We start from the raw sequence: 19,274 nt of genomic DNA, 5'->3' as shown, positions 1-19,274 counted from the left end.
TGAGGATTTTCACAGCATTGGAGTGGCTCCATGCACACAGTCATTTTATACCTGTATTAAGCAATGTGTTTTGAATGTCATTCTCAATATAAGCAACCTTTAGAATTTCTTGTAAAGAAATGTCACCTAGCAGGTTTTGAATAAATGGGAGACGGGTTTAGAAACCTTGATTGCAGTGGAACTGGCTACAGCCATAGTGACATTTGGCACAGGTACCTGGCTTGTAATGATTTAAGGTCAGTGTTGCCATATCAGATGCTATTCCTGGGGTTATTTATTCCCCTTTGATCATTCAGCCACAGTAAAATGCATGTGTATTTATAGATAGTTATGTAGGATATCATGCAAGGTATTTAGTGACTGACCTGGTATACAGTATTAATGACCTGCTAAGTTAAGTTGTGCCTTATTTTGCTCCCTTGTATTTGAGTTATTCAAACAGACATTGAACATTGTGGCTAGTTAGCAGTGGAGGACAATTATGTTTTGTTTAGTCATCTCATAGTACAAGTAACCTGATAGAATCAACATGATTTATTGCATTGACAATTTCACTCCATAATATCATCACTCTTGATGACACATAAGACTGCATCAACATAAGAGCTCAACTGTCAACAAACATTCCAAACGTCTTGTGGCAGTCACGCACTGAACTAAAAAATAACAAGCAGGTACTCCGTTTTTGCCACACTTTAACGTCATCATTTAAAACTAACCCACGTTAAGTCCACATGCTACCTTTCTCTAGGGAGTGGGGGGTTATCCAATTTATACAGAGTGGTCTAGGGGTGAGCCACAAATGAGAACCTTCTGAAGAATGTTAACCAGTGGCTCCACTACCAAGATTAGCACTAATATTTCCCTATCTGCTGTTGATTTATGGTAAGCTCACAGAAGCTTAGCCTTAACAGGGGAGGTGATGGACCTAAATAAAATGGGCAAACAGAATAACACAAAGGGTGCTGGGAATCGTCTCCCTTCCCACCCCTCTCTCTAGGTGACAACAGTCAAAGCATTGTCTCAAGCACCAATGCATCTTCCCTGAGAGAGGTAAAAAAAGGAAGCATGGAGGCAGTTCAAGATGATCTAGTGCTGCTCATAGTGTTGTCATTACCGCAACAGAGTGCCATTCATAACAACTGTTGAGTCAACAGATGTATGTCCAAATGGGACCTTAGAGTCAGTGCCAGGGTTTGAGGAAAGGGCTAGGGATTGTGGTAAGGTGGTGGTGTTGAGGTCTGGTCACTGCTGCTCCTCTGTTGAGTCACTGGGGGGAGAGGATGGGAGTGATGAGGGTTCCTCTTCATCTGAATCAAACTCCACATTCTCATCCTTTACCCACTGGCCACTCCTGTCCTGCAGCCATCCCGCACTGAGGCAGAAAGTGAAAGAGTGAGGTGGTAGAAAAGTTAAGATGGCATACTGACCTCTGGTGGTGAACTTACAGAACTGCAGCCTTCACATTTGAAAAACAACTCAAGTGAATGACAATGTCACACTATCCTGCTAATGTTCACATGGGGAAAGGCAAGTTTAATAAACTATTCAAAACAACAATTAAAATATGCATAAAGCCAGTGAGAAATTGGAATCAACTGACAAATGCCGATTAGCAGTGACATTGAATGAGAGTCAAGACTTTCTAGGTAAACATTACCTTTTCAATTTGAGGTAATGCTCCATCTCTCTCCTCCTTTGAGCTGTCATAGGTTCCGACTCCTGGGTTGCTGTTGGCTGAGACTCCTTACACACTTCCTTATTTCTCCCGATTGGACACGATCCCTGATTGACTAGTGAGGATGAACGGCATTGAGAAACAGGGTTAGAGGGGAGACCAATCGTTATAGATTTGTAACATGATATGTTATTTATAATAAATCTAGACTTTACCTGCTATATTACTGTTGGAACTGGGTAATGACATGATGTCTGTATCTCTTATCGTCTCCACTGATGTTTGATGTGGTGATGATAGTCTTGTGCTGCAGGGGCTGATGTCACAGTCTGGAATGGAACTAGTTGACCCTTTTTCAGACTTTGTACTGGAAATACATTTCAAAAGGGTCTGTGAAAATGTGATTGTAATAATTTGCATGGTACAACTCACAACAGCTCTCATTAACATATAACTTTCAGCATAGAGTACCTTGTATTTTTGTGACAACTGTTGTATGGCACAGTCTTCAGTAAGGCATGGTGGGTGAGTTTACGTGTCTGTGTCAACAGGGGGGCAGAACTAGAGGGCTCCTATGGTGAAAACAAAAAAAAACATGACGCATAGTAAACACTAGTTTACACTACAGTCTAAAGCCTCAGGTTTACAAAGACAATATATTTCACTTGAGTAACTTAGCTAGTTATATAGCTTTACCTGGCGGCTATCTTCAGCTTGAATATAGTTTTCATGTTGTCGTTTAGATATCTCATTTTTCAGTTGAGTTTTCTTTCCATAAAACCACTTCATCCCTGGCAAAGAAAGGATTAGTGTAGGCACATGCAGCCTTCACAGATGGTTTTGATATAGCTTCCAGCTAGGGAAAATAATTGATCATTCATATGTACCACCTTCGAGATGTCTTTTCCCCTTTCTGTGTACTGTCAGCATGTCAACTGTATCAAAAACAGGGCGGTATGAACACACAAGGCAGGTGTATCTGAAAGGGAATTAGGAAAAATACAGATGCTCATGAGAAGTGCTTGCTCTGCCAAATAAAAACAACAGTAAGACCTGGGTAAGGATTCATTCCAGTTGATAGCAATGATGCCGGTACTTCACCTTCCATTTTTCATCAAGGCTGCCTCATCCTCTGGAATGAAATTGGACAGGAGATCTGCAACACGCCGTTTCTGGAAAATAATACATTAGCTAACTAACTAGCTAAATATTGAGTTAGCTAGCTAATAGTTCAAATACCAAACGTGCCCGAGCTAGCTAACGTTAGTAGCAGTTATGTGTTGTCACAAGCTGATTGATTTCTGTGTAAGCAACAAATAGTAAGATGGCTTACCTTGAGGATATTCAATTGACTCTGATCATTGCCCTCTCTTTTAAACGACATTTAGGTTAATAGGTTTAGCTAAATATATTTGGTAGTTTAAGGTCTTTATTTGCGAATAGCTAGCTAGCTACTTCCTTGCAAACATCTTCAAAACCGTTTGTAATCTGGCTACTTCCTGCTTTCAGTGAGGAATTATGGGAGTTGGTCATACCACGGCAGCAATGGAAACTGACAGCTGACTGAATAAATCTTTCCTCTGGCAAGTTTTTGTTTTTGTTTTTGTTTAGAAGCTAACTAACTAGCTAGCTAGTCAAAGATATAAGGTTAACAAGCTACATGCAATTTAAAACTCATGTTATTAGCTAGCTAGCACCTCCCTACAATAACTTCGTTTTCTAGATGTATAATCGCATGGGGGTAGTTTAGCTAGCTAACAAACTAACTAGGCAGTTACGTGAGCTGGCTTACGCTAGCTAACGTTAATGCTAACTTTGCAAGTCAAGACAGAGGGACTAGATCACTAGCTAGCTAACGTTAGCTTACCAGTTACAAGATCCACCATGTTCCACGGGGAACGGGCTCCTCTTCCAACCTGTGGAGGCGGTCTGCTCCGCGGTAACCGCACGAGGTCATACGGCAGTCTTGTACAATCCAACCTTTCTCCGGTACGACAAAGACGAATTGAACACCAAGTTCAACCAGGAGAGACGTTGCAAGGACTCGCGTTGAAATATGGAGTATCTGTGAGTAGTTAGACATTGGCATTGCCATTCTTCCAAAATGTTTGAGTATTTGAAATGTTGGCCCAGCATGTCAATGAGGAGTTTTCTACTGCATGACAACTCAAAATGGGCAATTTGTAGGCTTATGCTATGGTGATCACTTTCTTTACCTTCATAAACCCACATCGTCTGCAATTTTCTCTTTTTAACAGATGGAACAAATCAAAAGAGCAAATAGACTGTACACGAATGACTCAATATTCCTAAAGAAGTCACTTTCTATCCCTGTGCTGTCAGACGACTACAGTGATGTTAATAATGGGGTAAATGTGACTGAGGAGGACTCAGGCCAGGTACAGGACAGTACAAGTAAAGAAGGCTCTACTCAAAATGGGAAGCCAGTGAACAACTCTGAAAAGACACAAGAAGAAAGCACATCAGAACTTTCTCCAATGGATTTCTTGAAAAGGATGGATGGTATGATCAGCCAGTCCAAGCAAGCAGCTGTGAAAAGATGCCAAGAGGGAGAGAAACGGTAAATAAACCCAGATAAAGTCATACTGTACGATTCTGACCTGTCATGAACTAGTGGCCAGTCTATGCAGAAATCGCTCCGCCATTTTCTGGTTGCAAAGAATCTAATAGTTTGCCTAATTTCAGTTTGGGACAAAGCAAGCAAGTATAGTGTGGAGAATTATTGTACCATCTAATATATATATTCTTTATTTTTATTTTTATTTTTTTTATCCCAGCCCATGTCCCCGCAGGAGGCCTTTTGCCTTTTGGTAGTCCGTCATTGTAAATAAGAATTTGTTCTTAACTGACTTGCCAAGTTAAATAAAGGTAAAACAAAAAAATACAAAATAATAATTGCTCACATAGAACATATCTGTGAATTTGGTCGGGTCACCCAAAAAGTTACATATTGCAGCTTTAACTTTGATGAAATGCTAATATCAATTTAAAGGAGTAGGGTGTCAATGTGATGATGTCATGACATCAATGGCATATCATTATGTCAGGTTCCCAAACCTTTTTGGCCCGTGACCCCATTTTGATATAAAAAATTGCGCCACCCCACCATGTAAAAAAATGTATGTAATAAACGGCCAATGTTTACTTTTTTAAATTGGGGCTAAGACAGTCTATTACAAATCAGTCTGAAAGTACTTTTGACAGTATTTCAATCTGAAGGAAGTATGGTTTGAAGTGACAGAAATGCAACAGAAAGGTATAGGGAAGTTCAGAAGATCATCAGGCAATATTTTTGTATGATATTCTGTTTAAAAAAAAGTCTGATTTAGTTCCTGGTCTTTTCCACTCTTTTAATGATTCCTCTGCGGCTTTGTGGGCATTGTATCTCCCGAGTGGCGCAGTGGTCTAAGGCACCTCCCTACAATAACTGTGCCACTGTGAGATCCTGGTTCGAATCCAGGCTCTGTCGTAGCCGGCCGTGACCGGGAGACCCATGGGGCGGCGCACAATTGGCCAAGCGTCGTCCAGGGTAGGGGAGGGAATGACTGGCAGGGATGTAGCTCAGTTGGTAGAGCATGGCGTTTGCAACGCCAGGGTTGTGGGTTCGATTCCCACGGGGGGGCAGTATGAAAACTAAAAAAAATAATGTATGCACTCACTAACTGTAAGTCGCTCTGGATAAGAGCGTCTGCTAAATGACTAAAATGTAATTGTAGAGGGAAACAAAGCCTTATCTTTGAGTGATGGGGTCATAATATTTTGTATCTTAAACGGTTCAAAAGATGGAGCCAAATTTGTAGGAAGCAAACAGAAACCGATCTGTTTATTGCAACCGAATCTAGCGGCAACTGGAGGTTACTGACGTAACCCCGGTTCTATAAACCAAACGCAATTTAAAACAAGTGTATTTAAGTTTCTTGCGACCCCATAGTTTGAGAAACACTGTATTATGTGCTTAACTCTTCATATAATGCTTGATTTAGTCAAGCTTCTGTTTATTTCACCTGTTTGGGTTTTCCTTCACAGATTGACGTCTTTGGAAGCAGCTTGTACCAGCAAGACAACAGACCGTCGATTTACGAGGTCAAACAGTGTCACGGTCACCTCCTCTCCCAGAATGCATCAGCAAGCCATACTTGGGGCAGTGCCCATCACCAAATGCACCAAGAAACTGAGAGAAAGAGAGGATGAGATCTTTGAGTTGTGATTTAATTGCCTCTGTCAGGCAGATCATGGGACACATGTACTAATGCAAAAGTCAAAGGGATTGACCTCCAAGCTAATCTGGCATTACAGATTTAGGACAGTTCTGATTTTCACTGATGAGTAACCTGCTGCTCTATGGACTAGGTACTTGAAAGTTGGTCCTTAGCACTGTTGATATAATTGTTTTTTCTGGGAGGATGAGTTTAATTTGGACATATAAGAAGACTTCTTATTAAGCAAGTAATGAACTATTACCAAGTTATTTAAAGTTGTAGTACATTGATTACATATTATATATTTGCCATGTCCAGAACAGCACTGTCTGGTTGTCCGTTTACTACAGAAAACGAGAGTCAGAATGTGGTACTTTGTTGAGTTGTGTTTGTATGTTAGTGTGATCATGTAACTCTCCAAGTTATGCGCCTTTAAATGTATTTATGTTTGGCCACAGGCGCTAGATCATGTGAGTTATCCTACCTCGTAGTGTCTTATGCAATGTCAGAAATGTGAGAAATATGCAAGTCTTGGAGAACCAATAGAAGTTGACTATACATTTTGTATTTATTATTGAAGCCAATGTGAGTTGGCATAGCCTAGTCTTCATCAGGTGTTTGTGACAATTATGCAATGATGTACATATTTATTTTTAGAAGAATGCTGAGCATTGCACTTTCTTTTTCTGATCTTGGCACTAGGTTGTAGTCAGTGGTAAGGTTGCCTTGGTATTTCATTTAATTTTGCCAACCATGATTTATGGATGTATTGTTACAGTACCGAATTGGCCATATTCAATCAAAGTGAGGAACTTGTTGTATCTCCTTGCTATTTCTAGGGAAAGGCAAAACGAAATTCCTCTGGTATAGGTTCCTTTTTGTTTCACACTGTAAACTTTTCTGCGGTTTAAATAAATCCAGAGGTGTAGTTGCGACGTACAAGATATCATTTATTTTGCCATAGTTATTTCAGAAACATCTGGCCTGGTTACTTGTTTTGATATGTGATGTTACTGTTGGTTCACTAGTTTTGTCCCTATTTTACCCAGGTATTTCCATTTTGCCCACTACCTACAGTACCAGTCAAAAGTTTGGACACACCTACTCATTCAAGGGTTTTTCTTTATTTTTACTATTTTCTACATTGTAGAATAATAGTGAAGACATCAAAAGTATGAAATAACACCTATGGAATCATGTAGTTACCAAAAGAGTGTTAAACAAATCTAAATATATTTTATATTTGAGATTCTTCAAATAGCCACCCTTTGCCTTGATGACAGCTTTGCACACTCTTGGCATTCTCTCAACCAGCTTCACCTGGAATGCTTTTCCAACAGTCTTGAAGGAGTTTCCACATATGCTGAGCACTTGTTGGCTGCTTTTCCTTCACTCTGCCGTCCAACTCATCCCAAACCATCTCAATTGGTTTGTGGTCAGGGGATTGTGGAGGCCAGGTCATCTGATGCAGCACTCCTTCACTCCTCCTTCTTGGTAAAATAGCCCTTACACAGCCTGGAGGTGTGTTGAGTCATTGTCCTGTTGAAAAACAAATGATAGTCCCACTAAGCCCAAACCAGATGGGATGGCGTATCGCTGCAGAATGCTGTGGTAGCCATGCCAGTTAAGTGTGCCTTGAATTCTAAATATATCACAGACAGTGTCACCAGCAAAGCACCCCCACACCATAACACCTCCTCCATGCTTTACGGTGGGAAATACACATGCAGAGATCATCCGTTCACCCACACCAAGTCTCACAAAGACACAGTGGTTGGAACCAAAAATCTCAAATTTGGACTCCAGACCAAAGAACAAATTTCCACCGGTCTAATGTCCATTTCTCGTGTTTCTTGGCCCAAGCAGGTCTCTTCTTCTTATTGGTGTCCTTTAGTAGTGGTTTCTTTGTAGCAATTCGACCATGAAGGCCTGATTCACACTGTCCCCTCTGAACAGTTGATGCTGAGATGTGTCTGTGACTTGAACTCTGTGAAGCATTTATTTGGGCTGCAATTTCTGAGGCTGGTAACTAATGAACCTATCCTCTGCAGCAGAGGTAACTCTGGGTCTTCCATTCCTGTGGCGGTCCTCATGAGAGCCAGTTTCATCATAGCGCTTGATGGTTTTTGCGACTGCACTTGAAGAAACTTTCAATGTTCTTAATGTAACGTATTGACTGACCTTCATGTCTTAAAGTAATGATGGACTGTCGTTTCTCTTTGCTTATTTGAGCTGTTGTTGACATAAATGGACTTGGTCTTTTACCAAATAGGGCTATCTTCTGTATACCCCCCTACCTTGTCACAACACAACTGATTGGCTCAAACGCATTAAGAAGGAAAGAAATTCCACAAATTAACTTTTAAGAAGGCACACCTGTTAATTGAAATGCATTCCAGGTGACTACCTCATGAAGCTGGTTGAGAGAATGCCAAGAGTGTTTAAAGCTGTCATCAAGGCAAAGGGTGGCTATTTGAAGAATCTCAAATATAAAATATATTTTGATTTGTTTAACACTTTTTTGGTTACTACATTATTACATGTGTTATTTCATAGTTTTGATGTCTTCACTATTATTCTACAATGTAAAAATAAATAAAACCCCTTGAATGAGTAGGTGTGTCCAAACCTTTGACTGGTAGTGTATGTATATCATTGTTGTTAATGTGTTGATAAATTGCACATATTGTACATTTAATAACACTAACTAAAGATGTAAAGTCAATATATTCACAAATAGACCATAAAGAAAAGGCTCCAGGCATTTTTATTTTTTTCCAATCCTATGATGTACAAGGCCCAAATAAGACTGAATTATTTTAGAGCCAGTTCTTAAATATTCCAATACAGTTTCTCTTTGGGTCTTATAAAATGACTGTCTTGTATCTCCAGTAGATGTTCACTGTTTTTGTAAATATGCTTTTCCTTTTTCTTTGATACATGCAGTACTGAGTCATTGCCAGCTAGACCACTAGATGGTAGTACTCTATTCTTATATTCTTATATTTCCCCTCTTGCTTTTAACCCTTGTTTCCATTCTGTCAATCAGTATTGTGAAATCCTTGAGGTTTCTCTTTCCCTATACAGTACATAATATGGAACTTAAGAGAAAGAAAAAAACAGCAGAAAAACAGGAATAGTAGTAAATGAGTATGTGAAACCTTGGATGGAAATTCCACTGTATAAAAATCAGGTGGTTTGACACAATCTTAGCCTAATCCTGACTTTCCAGGAACTCCATCCTTTGAGACACAATTCAACAGGAGACATTAACTTTACATCATCCTGCATATTCTCATATTGTTTCACTTTGTGGAGTACCCTTTTGGAAAATAACAGATCAGTGAGTGACTACATCAAGTAAAACTTGGGTCACAAATCTCGCCAGTTCTGATTTAGAGCATGGTCACTTCCTGTCCTTGCACACAGTCCTCTCTTGAGTTCTAAGCAGACCCCTCCAAGCAGATATCCCAGTGTCTCTCTCACAATCATAGACTTGCTCACACTCATAACGTCCCCTCCTCCAGCAGATGGTTGAGGCCGGTGCAGATTTTGGTGAGGTTAGGTTTAAAGGGTCCGTCAGGGTTGTACAGCTGGGTCAGAAGCTCGGGATCGGAGTAATGGTTGAATACGTGGTTAATGCGACCATGGGATTTGGGCGTGAGGTGGGAGTCAACTAGCTTCAACAGCAGATCTCTGCATCCTGTCAGGATCTCCGACATTACTGTTTTGTCAAAGGTGAACTCCACCTGAACAAGAAGAAGTGGGAAATAGAGATATGATGACAATGTTGTTATTATGTTGTCATCCTCTTTTATCTGTTTTCATAGAAACTGATGGGCCGTTAATACATAGAGGTCTATGATCGATTAACTCACTGTAACATGATACTGTTATACAAGGTGCCGGCATGTTTACCTCACAGAAGCTGATGGCTGTCATGGCTCCTTGATGCAGCTTCTTCTTGAAGTCCTGGGCCAGACTCAGCTCCTCTGGGCTAAAACGGTTGTGTCTGAACAGCACGCCGATCTTCACTGCTATCTTGATCAGGTCCTTCACCACCTTCTGGGCCTCGGAGCGGTTGCCTGAATACTCTTTGGAAACGCGGTATAGCTCGTCCAGTATCTCACTGCTGGTGTCGTCTATGAACATATGAACCATGGACTTGTTGGCCATGTGGCTGAGGATCTTCTTCTGGGCCTGCATGGCCATATCCTTGGAGCTGAACGACTCCATGCTTACCTGGGGTTTGGGAGAGAGAAGTGAGCAGAGATCGCTTATTATGGTATTTCTAACTCATAGCTCAGCTGTGCCACAGGATTTCTGCTGAGCTCCCTCAGTTCAGTTTTCTGGGCTTTTTGTTTTTGTATCACAGCGAATCCAACTGAGACATACATTAGGCCCAGGGAATGTTCCATGGGTAATACCCACCGAGGCTACAGCCTCTCCCCACACCCAGTGTCCCTGTCAGGGGAGTGATGACACAGAGAACCACCCCTCATGGGAGGACATGAGTATACCTACATCATGTAAACACACAAAACTGTTGCACCACACACCGTTTAACAGGACTAGTGTCATTGCAGCCTTGTCCTGCAGCTGTGTTGCATGTTAATTTGATGTATTTAATATCAAATTAACACAGTAGGTTACATGGTACACCTGTGGAATTGGGCCTAGCTTACATGTAACAAATAATCTAATGCTCAGAAGGTACCACTTTCTAGTATAAGCCTTTATACATGGATGAAATTGTTATTTGTGTATCTTTACATTGTGGCCACATCATTTCGACATCATTTTCAACATTGTAAAAATGGGCATGTACTACGTATATAAGGTTACACAATTCCTACCATTGGTTTCTGTTACATGTTGAGAGCATACACAATCATCCTGTGCTGATAATTTCAGTGCTGAATCCCCACTTAAGGCCTGTGTGGACAAGTATGTGAGAGAGGCAGGTAGGCTGCATAGCTCAGGCATGTTTCTACAAGTGCTCCTAGATTGCATCAGAACAGGGGGAATGGAGAAAGTCATGGCCCTAGACCCAATGGCTATCCTTCACTCTTAGAAAAAAGGGTTCCAGGTTCATAGGAAAAACTATTTTTGCTTACAGGTAGAAGAACCCTTTGGCCTTCCATGTAGAACCCTCTGTGGACAGGGTTCTCCTATAGGAACAGCCGAAGAGCCCTTTTAGGTTCTAGATAACACCTTTTTTTTTTCCTAAGAGTGTATATTTACTGGCTTGGAATCCTCCCTTAGGCAAAGGTCTTACATTGAGGCATCCTTTAAGTGGCAACAAGGCTTTCACACAGATGGGTCTTTTTAAATTGCTTCAGGGCCTGTATTCACAAAGGGTCTCAGACAGACAGGAAATGGTCCTATTCTGAAAGGCTTTATGAATACGGGTCCAGGTGTGTGTGCACTCGTGCATGCATGTGTGATCCAAATGACAGTCATCTATCTGACTCACAATTGATGCAGTAAGCACTGAATGCAAATGACTTTTCCGCCAATAAATCATATGATCCTGACATACTAATAAGCATACCTCGCTAATAGGCTATGTTCCATAATCAGCAAACACACATCTCCCATATGACATCCCACTGGGTTTTTATTACATGCTTATCCAGTGTCACATTTCTAATGGTACGCTCCAGTACAAAGCCTCAGCTCTCTGTGGGAACATTCATTAGATTAATTTCCCTTAACGATGATAATGGAAGTGGAACAGCATGATAGCTATTTCAGATTCACTCTCAATCTCATTCCAGTGCAGAAAAGCCCAGTGGGGATTGAGAGACGTGCACACCCATCAGCCATGTATCCTCCCTCCAAAAATATGGAGCCACAGCTGGAGACAGCTGGCTCTTTGGCTGGGCTTAAAGGAAAGTTCACTCTGTTTATTTGACTAGTCTGCTAAGGGTCAATTGTTTACAGTATAAATATACTTTTTTGGTTGTCTTCATGCGACAGCCGAGAGTACAATAAAAACCACTCTCCTGTAATAGACAGCAAAGGGCGGACTGATAATGCATTTTATGTGTACACAGTTCATGTGGAGTACAGCAACAATGATCATGTACACATTTAAAGAGCACTCAATAAGGTCAATTTGAGTTGCTATCCATTAGGCTATGGATGAAAGAGCACTAACTTCTCCTATAACAAACCAGACATTATTACACTTTCAGGAATAGGAAAAGCCAAGCAATGTGGGTCTTCCATGACCAGTGTTAGGAGGGCAGGTTGTGTGGGTCAAGAAGAGCTGTACTGACTGACTCGGAGATAGTGATCGCTGATTGGAAGATTATGCGCAGGGGGCCGGGGTGGGAGAGGGAAATATTTAGCATTCCATAGATGACTGCTGTGTGTACGTGTGTGTGTGTGTGTGTGTGTGTCTGTGTGTGTGTAGGTAAATCCTCTGGACTCTCACAGGGCTTAGCAGGGGAATTGGGGAGTCCCTTCCACTTCCCTGGACAGAATGTGACTACTGCTGCTATTACAAACCACCAGGTCCAGCAGACATGTTCCACTAACACTAGCCCTGGAGGCTTATGTCACCCACTGCCTGTCACCAGACTTGCGTGGTATTATGGGGCATTGAGGCCTCCCAGTTCATATAGTGTCTGTTCAGAAGGGCGAAATGTTTAGGGTATTTCAGATAGAAATATATCATATAGGATGGACATGACTTTTAATAATATGAAACAGAGAATATATGCAGTTCTACCACCTCATTGAACACACTCCTGGTGCCATTATCCTGAGCTCAGGTCCTTTCTTTTCAATTGAGGACCTCACAAAAGTGCGGAACTTTCCAGTTTCTCTCTCTCAGCATTCAGTTGGTATAGGTTTCTAAATCATGTCCCGTTTGTGCAGGTTCAGCATGTGGCACAATAATGGACCAAAAACTGTCATCACAACAGTATTGCTTCATTAACAATGGTGTTGGACTGATAGTGTTAATTCAATGAATGCTTGCTGTTTGATTCTAGCAGTTTCTCATTCAAAAGTGTTCATACAGTATAATATTTGCACGTTTTGCCAGTCTTGTAACGTCTTTGAAGAGTTGTTGTTCAAGACTGACACACAACTCTGCTGGCTTAATAGGGAAGCGAAACAGAGCAGTTCGTTTGTGGTGAGAAATCATCACCAATCTTGTTTTTACCCCTTACTGTCTGTCCAACACATTGCTGTGTCATTTCCCTGTCTTTGTCTTTCACTCTGACTGGCTCTCTGGTACTCTCAATCCATGTAGGCTAGTAGAGGAAAATAATGTCCACAGCTCAAGGTTTGATTGTGCAAGCTCCACCAGACACAGATGGTTTCTCTTCTCAGTTATAAAGCTGTCTGTCAGGGGTGGGTTCTGTTTGTACCTGTTCCAGCATGACTCTGAGTGTACGTACACGCCTCCCAAGTCAAGTGTAAGTTAGAAAAGTATCGAAGAGGAATTCACACATGATCTTATTTGGTTCTTCAGTACCACGTTCCTTCTCACTTTATCCACATAGGCCTAAACTGTATTGAAAGATATAACAAAAAACGACAAGCTTGCTATAATAATAACACAAGTGTTATATTTGCAAGAGTGTACGTTATGTCTGTCAAAGGTATCTGTGCATAGAACATACATGGTTGAGTTATTATCAGATAGAGAAAGCCCTGAGAGCCTTCTTACCTGTGTGTGTGAGAGTCCCCCTCCCTCCTTTGTGTCAAATGTCTCAGTCCCCACGGCACGTGGCTCAGGTTGTCAGCATTGAGCACTCGTTAATGGAATCCCTTCATCTTACCAGGTGAAAATAAAAGAAAGTCCCTCTGTGTCGCTTCTATCTTTGCTGCTCGCCACCCTGTCTCAAGATAATTTTCAGTTGTACTTCCTTGAGGAACTAAATTGCTATGACACACCCCTTAGTGTGTTTCTCTATCTCTTTCTCTCTCTCTCTTTTCCCTCTAAAATTGAAATTTAAACTTTTGTTCCTCTTCAAACTACAGCATCTCTCTCTTTCTCTCCTTCCTCGTCATACTTTATCACTCTCCCTGTTCCTCTCTCTCTCTCTCTCATCCACTCTGTTTCTCTCTCTCTCTCTCTCTCTCTCTCTCTCTCTCTCTCTCTCTCTCTCTCTCTCTCTCTCTCTCTCTCTCTCTCTCTCTCTCTCTCTCTCTCTCTCTCTCTCTCTCTCTCTCTCTCTCTCTCTCTCTCTCTCTCTCTCTCTCTCTCTCTCTCTCTCTCTCTCTCTCTCTCTCTCTCTCTCTCTCTCTCTCTCCCTCCCTCCCTCTCCCTCTATCTATCTGCTGACAGTGGGCCTCTGCTTGTCCTGACAAGTGAAAACCCCAGAAAGAATTTAGCAATAATCCAGTGATGCAGTCGTTTGAAAGGGGAGCGGCTTAACCCTTTTTGTGTTCACCATTGCAGGAATGCAGCCTCTGTCAGCAGTGGACTCCGTGTCATCTCTGTTCTCCAGCAATGTATAAATTCATATAGTTCATCTGTTAATCCTAAACCTTTAACATTTTCGCTGCTTTACTGTTGTCATTTGTTATTTTGACCCTGGTGACATAGTACAGTATTAAGGGATTAAACCGTATGAAGTGTATACTGTATATACTATAGTATAACTACATTGGCATAAATGAACATTATTTCAAAATACTGAGCTCACATTGGTTTGAAATGGAGGGAAGTCAGTAAAGACTGATGGCTATATAAGACCTATTTGCCAGCTTTGTTTGCATTGGTTGCCATAGATTTTATCTCTCCTCATGTTTTCTTAGTTTGAATTGATGTTGAATTTGTGAAAAGCAAATACATAGTCATAGGTAGACTGAGGTAATAGTACATACAGTGCCTAGTGAAAGTCTACACATCCCTTGCACATTCTTCACATTTTGCTGCCTTAAAATACAATCTAAAAAGGCATTAAATTAGATTTTCAAGTGAAAGAAAATTATAGAACATTTTCCATATGAATTAAAAACAAAAACAATGTATGTTTTCACACCCAGAGTTAAAACTTGGTGGAGCTCAGTAAATTTAAGCTCAAGCTCAGTAAATTTCAAGCAAATTTAAGTCAGGACTGACATTGGATGACTCAGAAACACTCAACACTTTGTCATTAACATTTGTGTAATTGTTCCTCTGAAAAGTAAAACTCTATCCCAGGGTTAGGTTTCTAGAAGACTGAGGTGGGTTTTCCTCTAACTTTTTACCTGGGCTTTGTTCCTTTCATATTTCTTTTGATTCTGACAAACTCCCCAGACCCTGCCGGTGACAAGCATACCCAGAACATGATGCTGCCACCACAATACTTGAAAATATTGTATTGGATTCGACCCAAACCTGTAGTTTTTAATTTAGGCCAAAAAGTAAATGGATTTGCCATGTTGTCTTGCAGTATTACTTAGCAAACAGAATGAATGATATGAAGTGGATTTTTATACATAGGTTTCCTTCATTTCACATTTTACTGGCCAGTAATGTGGAGTGAATGTAATGTTGTTGATCCTCTGTATTTTTCAAGTCTTGTGGTGGCAGCATCATGTTATGGGTCTGCTTGTCACCGGCTGGGAGTGGGGAGTTTCACTAGCAACTGTATATTCCAGATATCCTAGTCTCAGATCTTGAGTTATAATGTGGGTGAATTTGATCAGTCTCAACAATTCCTAATAAGGGAAGTGTGTTTTGTGTTTACACTGACCACAATTCATGAATGCTCTGATTCATACAGGCTTGGCCATTACCTGATTCAAAAGCACTCTGTTTATCTGTAGGTTTATGTGAACAACATCCAGCTGGACCAAACAGCCTTCTGAGGCTCAACCCATAAAAAAAAGCTCCATCCAATGGGGCCAAGGCCTTTGAGCCAATGATTGTTTTCAGGTGTCGGGGTGAGAGGTCAGACCAAGGCCCAGTTGAACTGAAGGGAGAGTCTGAACAGATACAAGCCCACAGAGTGTGCAGTGGGGATTCAAAGACACCTGCACCTTTGTGTTTATTTTCTCTTTCCTTCTGCACGAAATTAACTGACTGGAGATAGTGAACCACAACTGAAAAAGTGGGCCTGTCACCGTGGCAACAGACAGGAAATAGTGCTTAAGCGGTTTCCTGACGGCTTCCTCTTAATCATGTAATGACATCTCACTCAGAAATGTCTACAAGGAGAGTTCAGATGTGTGTGTGTGTGTGGTAGGTAGGTCTGTAGCACCCATTAACCCTTAAGTATTCATACCCCTTTACTTGTTCCACATTTTGTTGTTACTGCCTGAATTCAAAATGGATTAAATATTATTATTTTTTCCCATCTTATACCCCATAATGACAAAGTGAAAACATGTTTTTAGAAATGTTAGCACATTTATTGAAAATGGAATACATACATATCTAATTTACATAAGTATTCACACCCCTTTGCTATGACACTCCAAATTGAGCTCAGGTGCATCCAATTTCCTTTGATCATCCTTGAGACATCACTACAACTTGATTGGCGTCCACCTGTGGCCAATTCAATTGTTTGGACATGATGTAGAAAGAAACACACCTGTCTATATAAGATCCCACAGTTGACAGTGCATGTCAGAGCAGAAACTCTACCAGGAAGTCGAAGGAACTGGCCGTAGATTTCCGAGACAGACTTGTGATGTGGCACATACAGTGGGGGAAAAAAGTATTTAGTCAGCCACCAATTGTGCAAGTTCTCCCACTTAAAAAGATGAGAGAGGCCTGTAATTTTAATCATAGGTACACGTCAACTATGACAGACAAATTGAGAAGAAAAAAATCCAGAAAATCACATTTGGTCGCCTACAAACAAACAAGATTTCTGGCTCTCACAGACCTGTAACTTCTTCTTTAAGAGGATCCTCTGTCCTCCACTCGTTAGCTGTATTAATGGCACCTGTTTGAACTTGTTATCAGTATAAAAGACACCTGTCCACAACCTCAAACAGTCACACTCCAAACTCCACTATGGCCAAGACCAAAGAGCTGTCAAAGGACACCAGAAACAACATTGTAGACCTGCACCAGGCTGGGAAGACTGAATCTGCAATAGGTAAGCAGCTTGGTTTGAAGAAATCAACTGTGGGAGCAATTATTAGGAAATGGAAGACATACAAGACCACTGATAATCTCCCTCGAACTGGGGCTCCATGCAAGATCTCACCCCGTGGGGTCAAAATGATCACAAGAACGGTGAGCAAAAATCCCAGAACCACACGGGGGGACCTAGTGAATGACCTGCAGAGAGCTGGGACCAAAGTAACAAAGCCTACCATCAGTAACACACCACGCCGCCAGGGACTCAAATCCTGCAGTGCCAGATGTGTCCCCCTGCTTAAGCCAGTACATGCCCAGGCCTGTCTGAAGTTTGCTAGAGTGCATTTGGATGATCCAGAAGACGATTGGGAGAATGTCATATGGTCAGATGAAACCAAAATAGAACTTTTTGGTAAAAACTCAACTCGTCTTTGGAGGACAAAGAATGCTGAGTTGCATCCAAAGAACACCATACCTACTGTGAAGCATGGGGGTGGAAACATCATGCTTTGAGGCTGTTTTTCTGCAAAGGGACCAGGACGACTGATCCGTGTAAAGGAAAGAATGAATGGGGCCATGTATCGTGAGATTTTGAGTGAAAACCTCCTTCCATCAGCAAGGGCATTGAAGATGAAACGTGGCTGGGTCTTTCAGCATGACAATGATCCCAAACACACCGCCTGGGCAACGAAGGAGTGGCTTCGTAAGAAGCATTTCAAGGTCCTGGAGTGGCCTAGCCAGTCTCCAGATCTCAACCCCATAGAAAATCTTTGGAGGGAGTTGAAAGTCTGTGTTGCCCAGCGACAGCCCCAAAACATCACTGCTCTAGAGGAGATCTGCATGGAGGAATGGGCCAAAATACCAGCAACAGTGTGTGAAAACCTTGTGAAGACTTACAGAAAACGTTTGACCTGTGTCATTGCCAACAAAGGGTATATAACAAAGTATTGAGAAACTTTTGTTATTGACCAAATACTTATTTTCCACCATAATTTGCAAATAAATTCATAAAAAATCCTACAATGTGATTTTCTGGATTATTTTTTCTCATTTTGTCTGTCATAGTTGACGTGTACCTATGATGAAAATTACAGGCCTCTCTCATCTTTTTAAGTGGGAGAACTTGCACAATTGGTGGCTGACTAAATACTTTTTTCCCCCACTGTATATATATGGGGAAGGGTATAAAACAGTTTCTAGAGTGTTGAATGTTTCCAAGAGCACAATGGTCTCCATCGTTGGAAAATTGAAAACCCAGGAAGGTGACCAAGAACCCAATGACTACTCTGACAGAACTACAGTCTCTACAGCACAGTCTCTACATTACTTCACCTGTCTCTACAGCACTTCACCAATCTGGACTTTATGGGAGAGTGGCAAGACGGAAGCCACTCCTGAGAAAAAGGCACATGACAACATGCCTGGAGTTTGCAAAAAGGCACATGAAAGACTGAGAGCATAAGGCAAAATATTATTTGGTCTGATGATACACAAATTGAACTCTTTGGCCTGAATGCAAAGCGCTATGTCTGGAGAACACTATCCCTACCGTGAAGCATGGTGGTGGCAGCATCATGCTATGGTGATGCTTTTCAGCGGCAGGGACTGGGAGACTGGTAAGGATAGAGGGAACAATAAATGGAGCCAAATACAGGTAAATCCTTGATGAGAACCTGCTTCAGAGTGCAAATGACCTTAGATGACCCCAAGCATACAGCCAAAGCAATGCTGGAATGGCTTCAGAACAAGAATGTGAAAGTCCTTGAGTGGCCCAGACTTGAATGACATTGAAAATCTGTGGAAAGACTTGAAGATTGCTGTTTACCGCCGCTCCCTAAATTGAGATGTGAAAAGCTGTAATCACCGCCAAAGGTGCTTCTACAAAGTATTGACTCAGGGGTGTAAATACTTACGTAAATTTGCAAACATTTCTAAAAACATGTTTTCACTTTCATTATGGGGTATTGTGTGTAGATGGGTGAGATTGTGTGTGTATATATATATATATATATATATATATATATATATTTTTTTTTTTAATCCATTTTGAATTCAGGCTGTAACGCAACAAAATGTGGAATAAGTCAAGGGGTATGAACACTTTCTGAAGGCGCTGTACCTTTTCTTTGAGCACAGCTTATGTATAATGTGTTACCTCCTTAGTTAAAAGATCAAGGACATTGGGCCTCCCACCTTAGTGAAGAAATTCATAATCTAGAATAAGGATATTCATTGTCATGATGGGATTTCAGTGTAGGCCTAAAGTCTTTGTCCGCTTTACTGTCTTTTCATTAAACATTTTGGACATTTACTATTTTCTGACTGGTGCTTA

General features: G+C 41.2%; 3 protein-coding genes across 5 annotated transcripts; 1 reads left to right on the top strand and 2 right to left on the bottom strand.

Annotated features, from left to right (window-relative positions):
* Window positions 1-519: 519 nt before the first annotated feature.
* LOC311123526 (sodium channel modifier 1-like) lies at window positions 520-3,619 on the bottom strand. 2 transcript variants are annotated; one of them, XM_084158190.1, is made up of 8 exons: window positions 3,546-3,619; window positions 2,780-2,850; window positions 2,569-2,657; window positions 2,375-2,469; window positions 2,150-2,250; window positions 1,894-2,045; window positions 1,661-1,793; window positions 520-1,375 (listed from the first exon to the last, which is right to left on the bottom strand). In XM_084158190.1, the coding sequence occupies exons 2-8, from the start codon at window positions 2,791-2,793 to the stop codon at window positions 1,246-1,248; spliced, it is 714 nt and encodes a 237-aa protein (XP_084014316.1). In that variant the 5' UTR covers window positions 2,794-2,850; window positions 3,546-3,619; the 3' UTR covers window positions 520-1,245. The 2 variants fall into 2 exon arrangements, with proteins under 2 accessions (XP_084014316.1, XP_084014315.1); XM_084158189.1 differs by lacking the exon at window positions 3,546-3,619 and adding an exon at window positions 3,012-3,528.
* On the top strand, window positions 3,554-8,135 carry LOC311123542 (lysM and putative peptidoglycan-binding domain-containing protein 1-like). The gene is made up of 3 exons (XM_084158191.1): window positions 3,554-3,745; window positions 3,937-4,259; window positions 5,726-8,135. Exons 1-3 carry the CDS (start codon window positions 3,563-3,565, stop codon window positions 5,904-5,906), a joined length of 687 nt encoding a protein of 228 aa, XP_084014317.1. The 5' UTR covers window positions 3,554-3,562; the 3' UTR covers window positions 5,907-8,135.
* Window positions 8,136-8,534: 399 nt separating this feature from the next.
* Window positions 8,535-14,133, bottom strand: LOC311123550 (tumor necrosis factor alpha-induced protein 8-like protein 2). Of its 2 annotated transcripts, XM_084158192.1 has the most exons (4): window positions 13,586-13,761; window positions 13,284-13,425; window positions 9,817-10,140; window positions 8,650-9,647 (listed from the first exon to the last, which is right to left on the bottom strand). In XM_084158192.1, the coding sequence occupies exons 2-4, from the start codon at window positions 13,293-13,295 to the stop codon at window positions 9,405-9,407; spliced, it is 579 nt and encodes a 192-aa protein (XP_084014318.1). In that variant the 5' UTR covers window positions 13,296-13,425; window positions 13,586-13,761; the 3' UTR covers window positions 8,650-9,404. The 2 variants fall into 2 exon arrangements, with proteins under 2 accessions (XP_084014319.1, XP_084014318.1); XM_084158193.1 differs by lacking the exon at window positions 13,284-13,425 and having other exon boundaries at window positions 8,535-9,647; window positions 13,586-14,133.
* Window positions 14,134-19,274: the final 5,141 nt, after the last annotated feature.

The sequence above is a fragment of the Coregonus lavaretus genome, assembly GCF_964263955.1.
Source record: "Coregonus lavaretus genome assembly, chromosome: 3".
NCBI lineage: Eukaryota > Metazoa > Chordata > Actinopteri > Salmoniformes > Salmonidae > Coregonus > Coregonus lavaretus.
The sequence above is the reverse complement of the archived record's forward strand: the minus strand, read 5'-3'. Positions and strand labels throughout refer to the sequence as shown.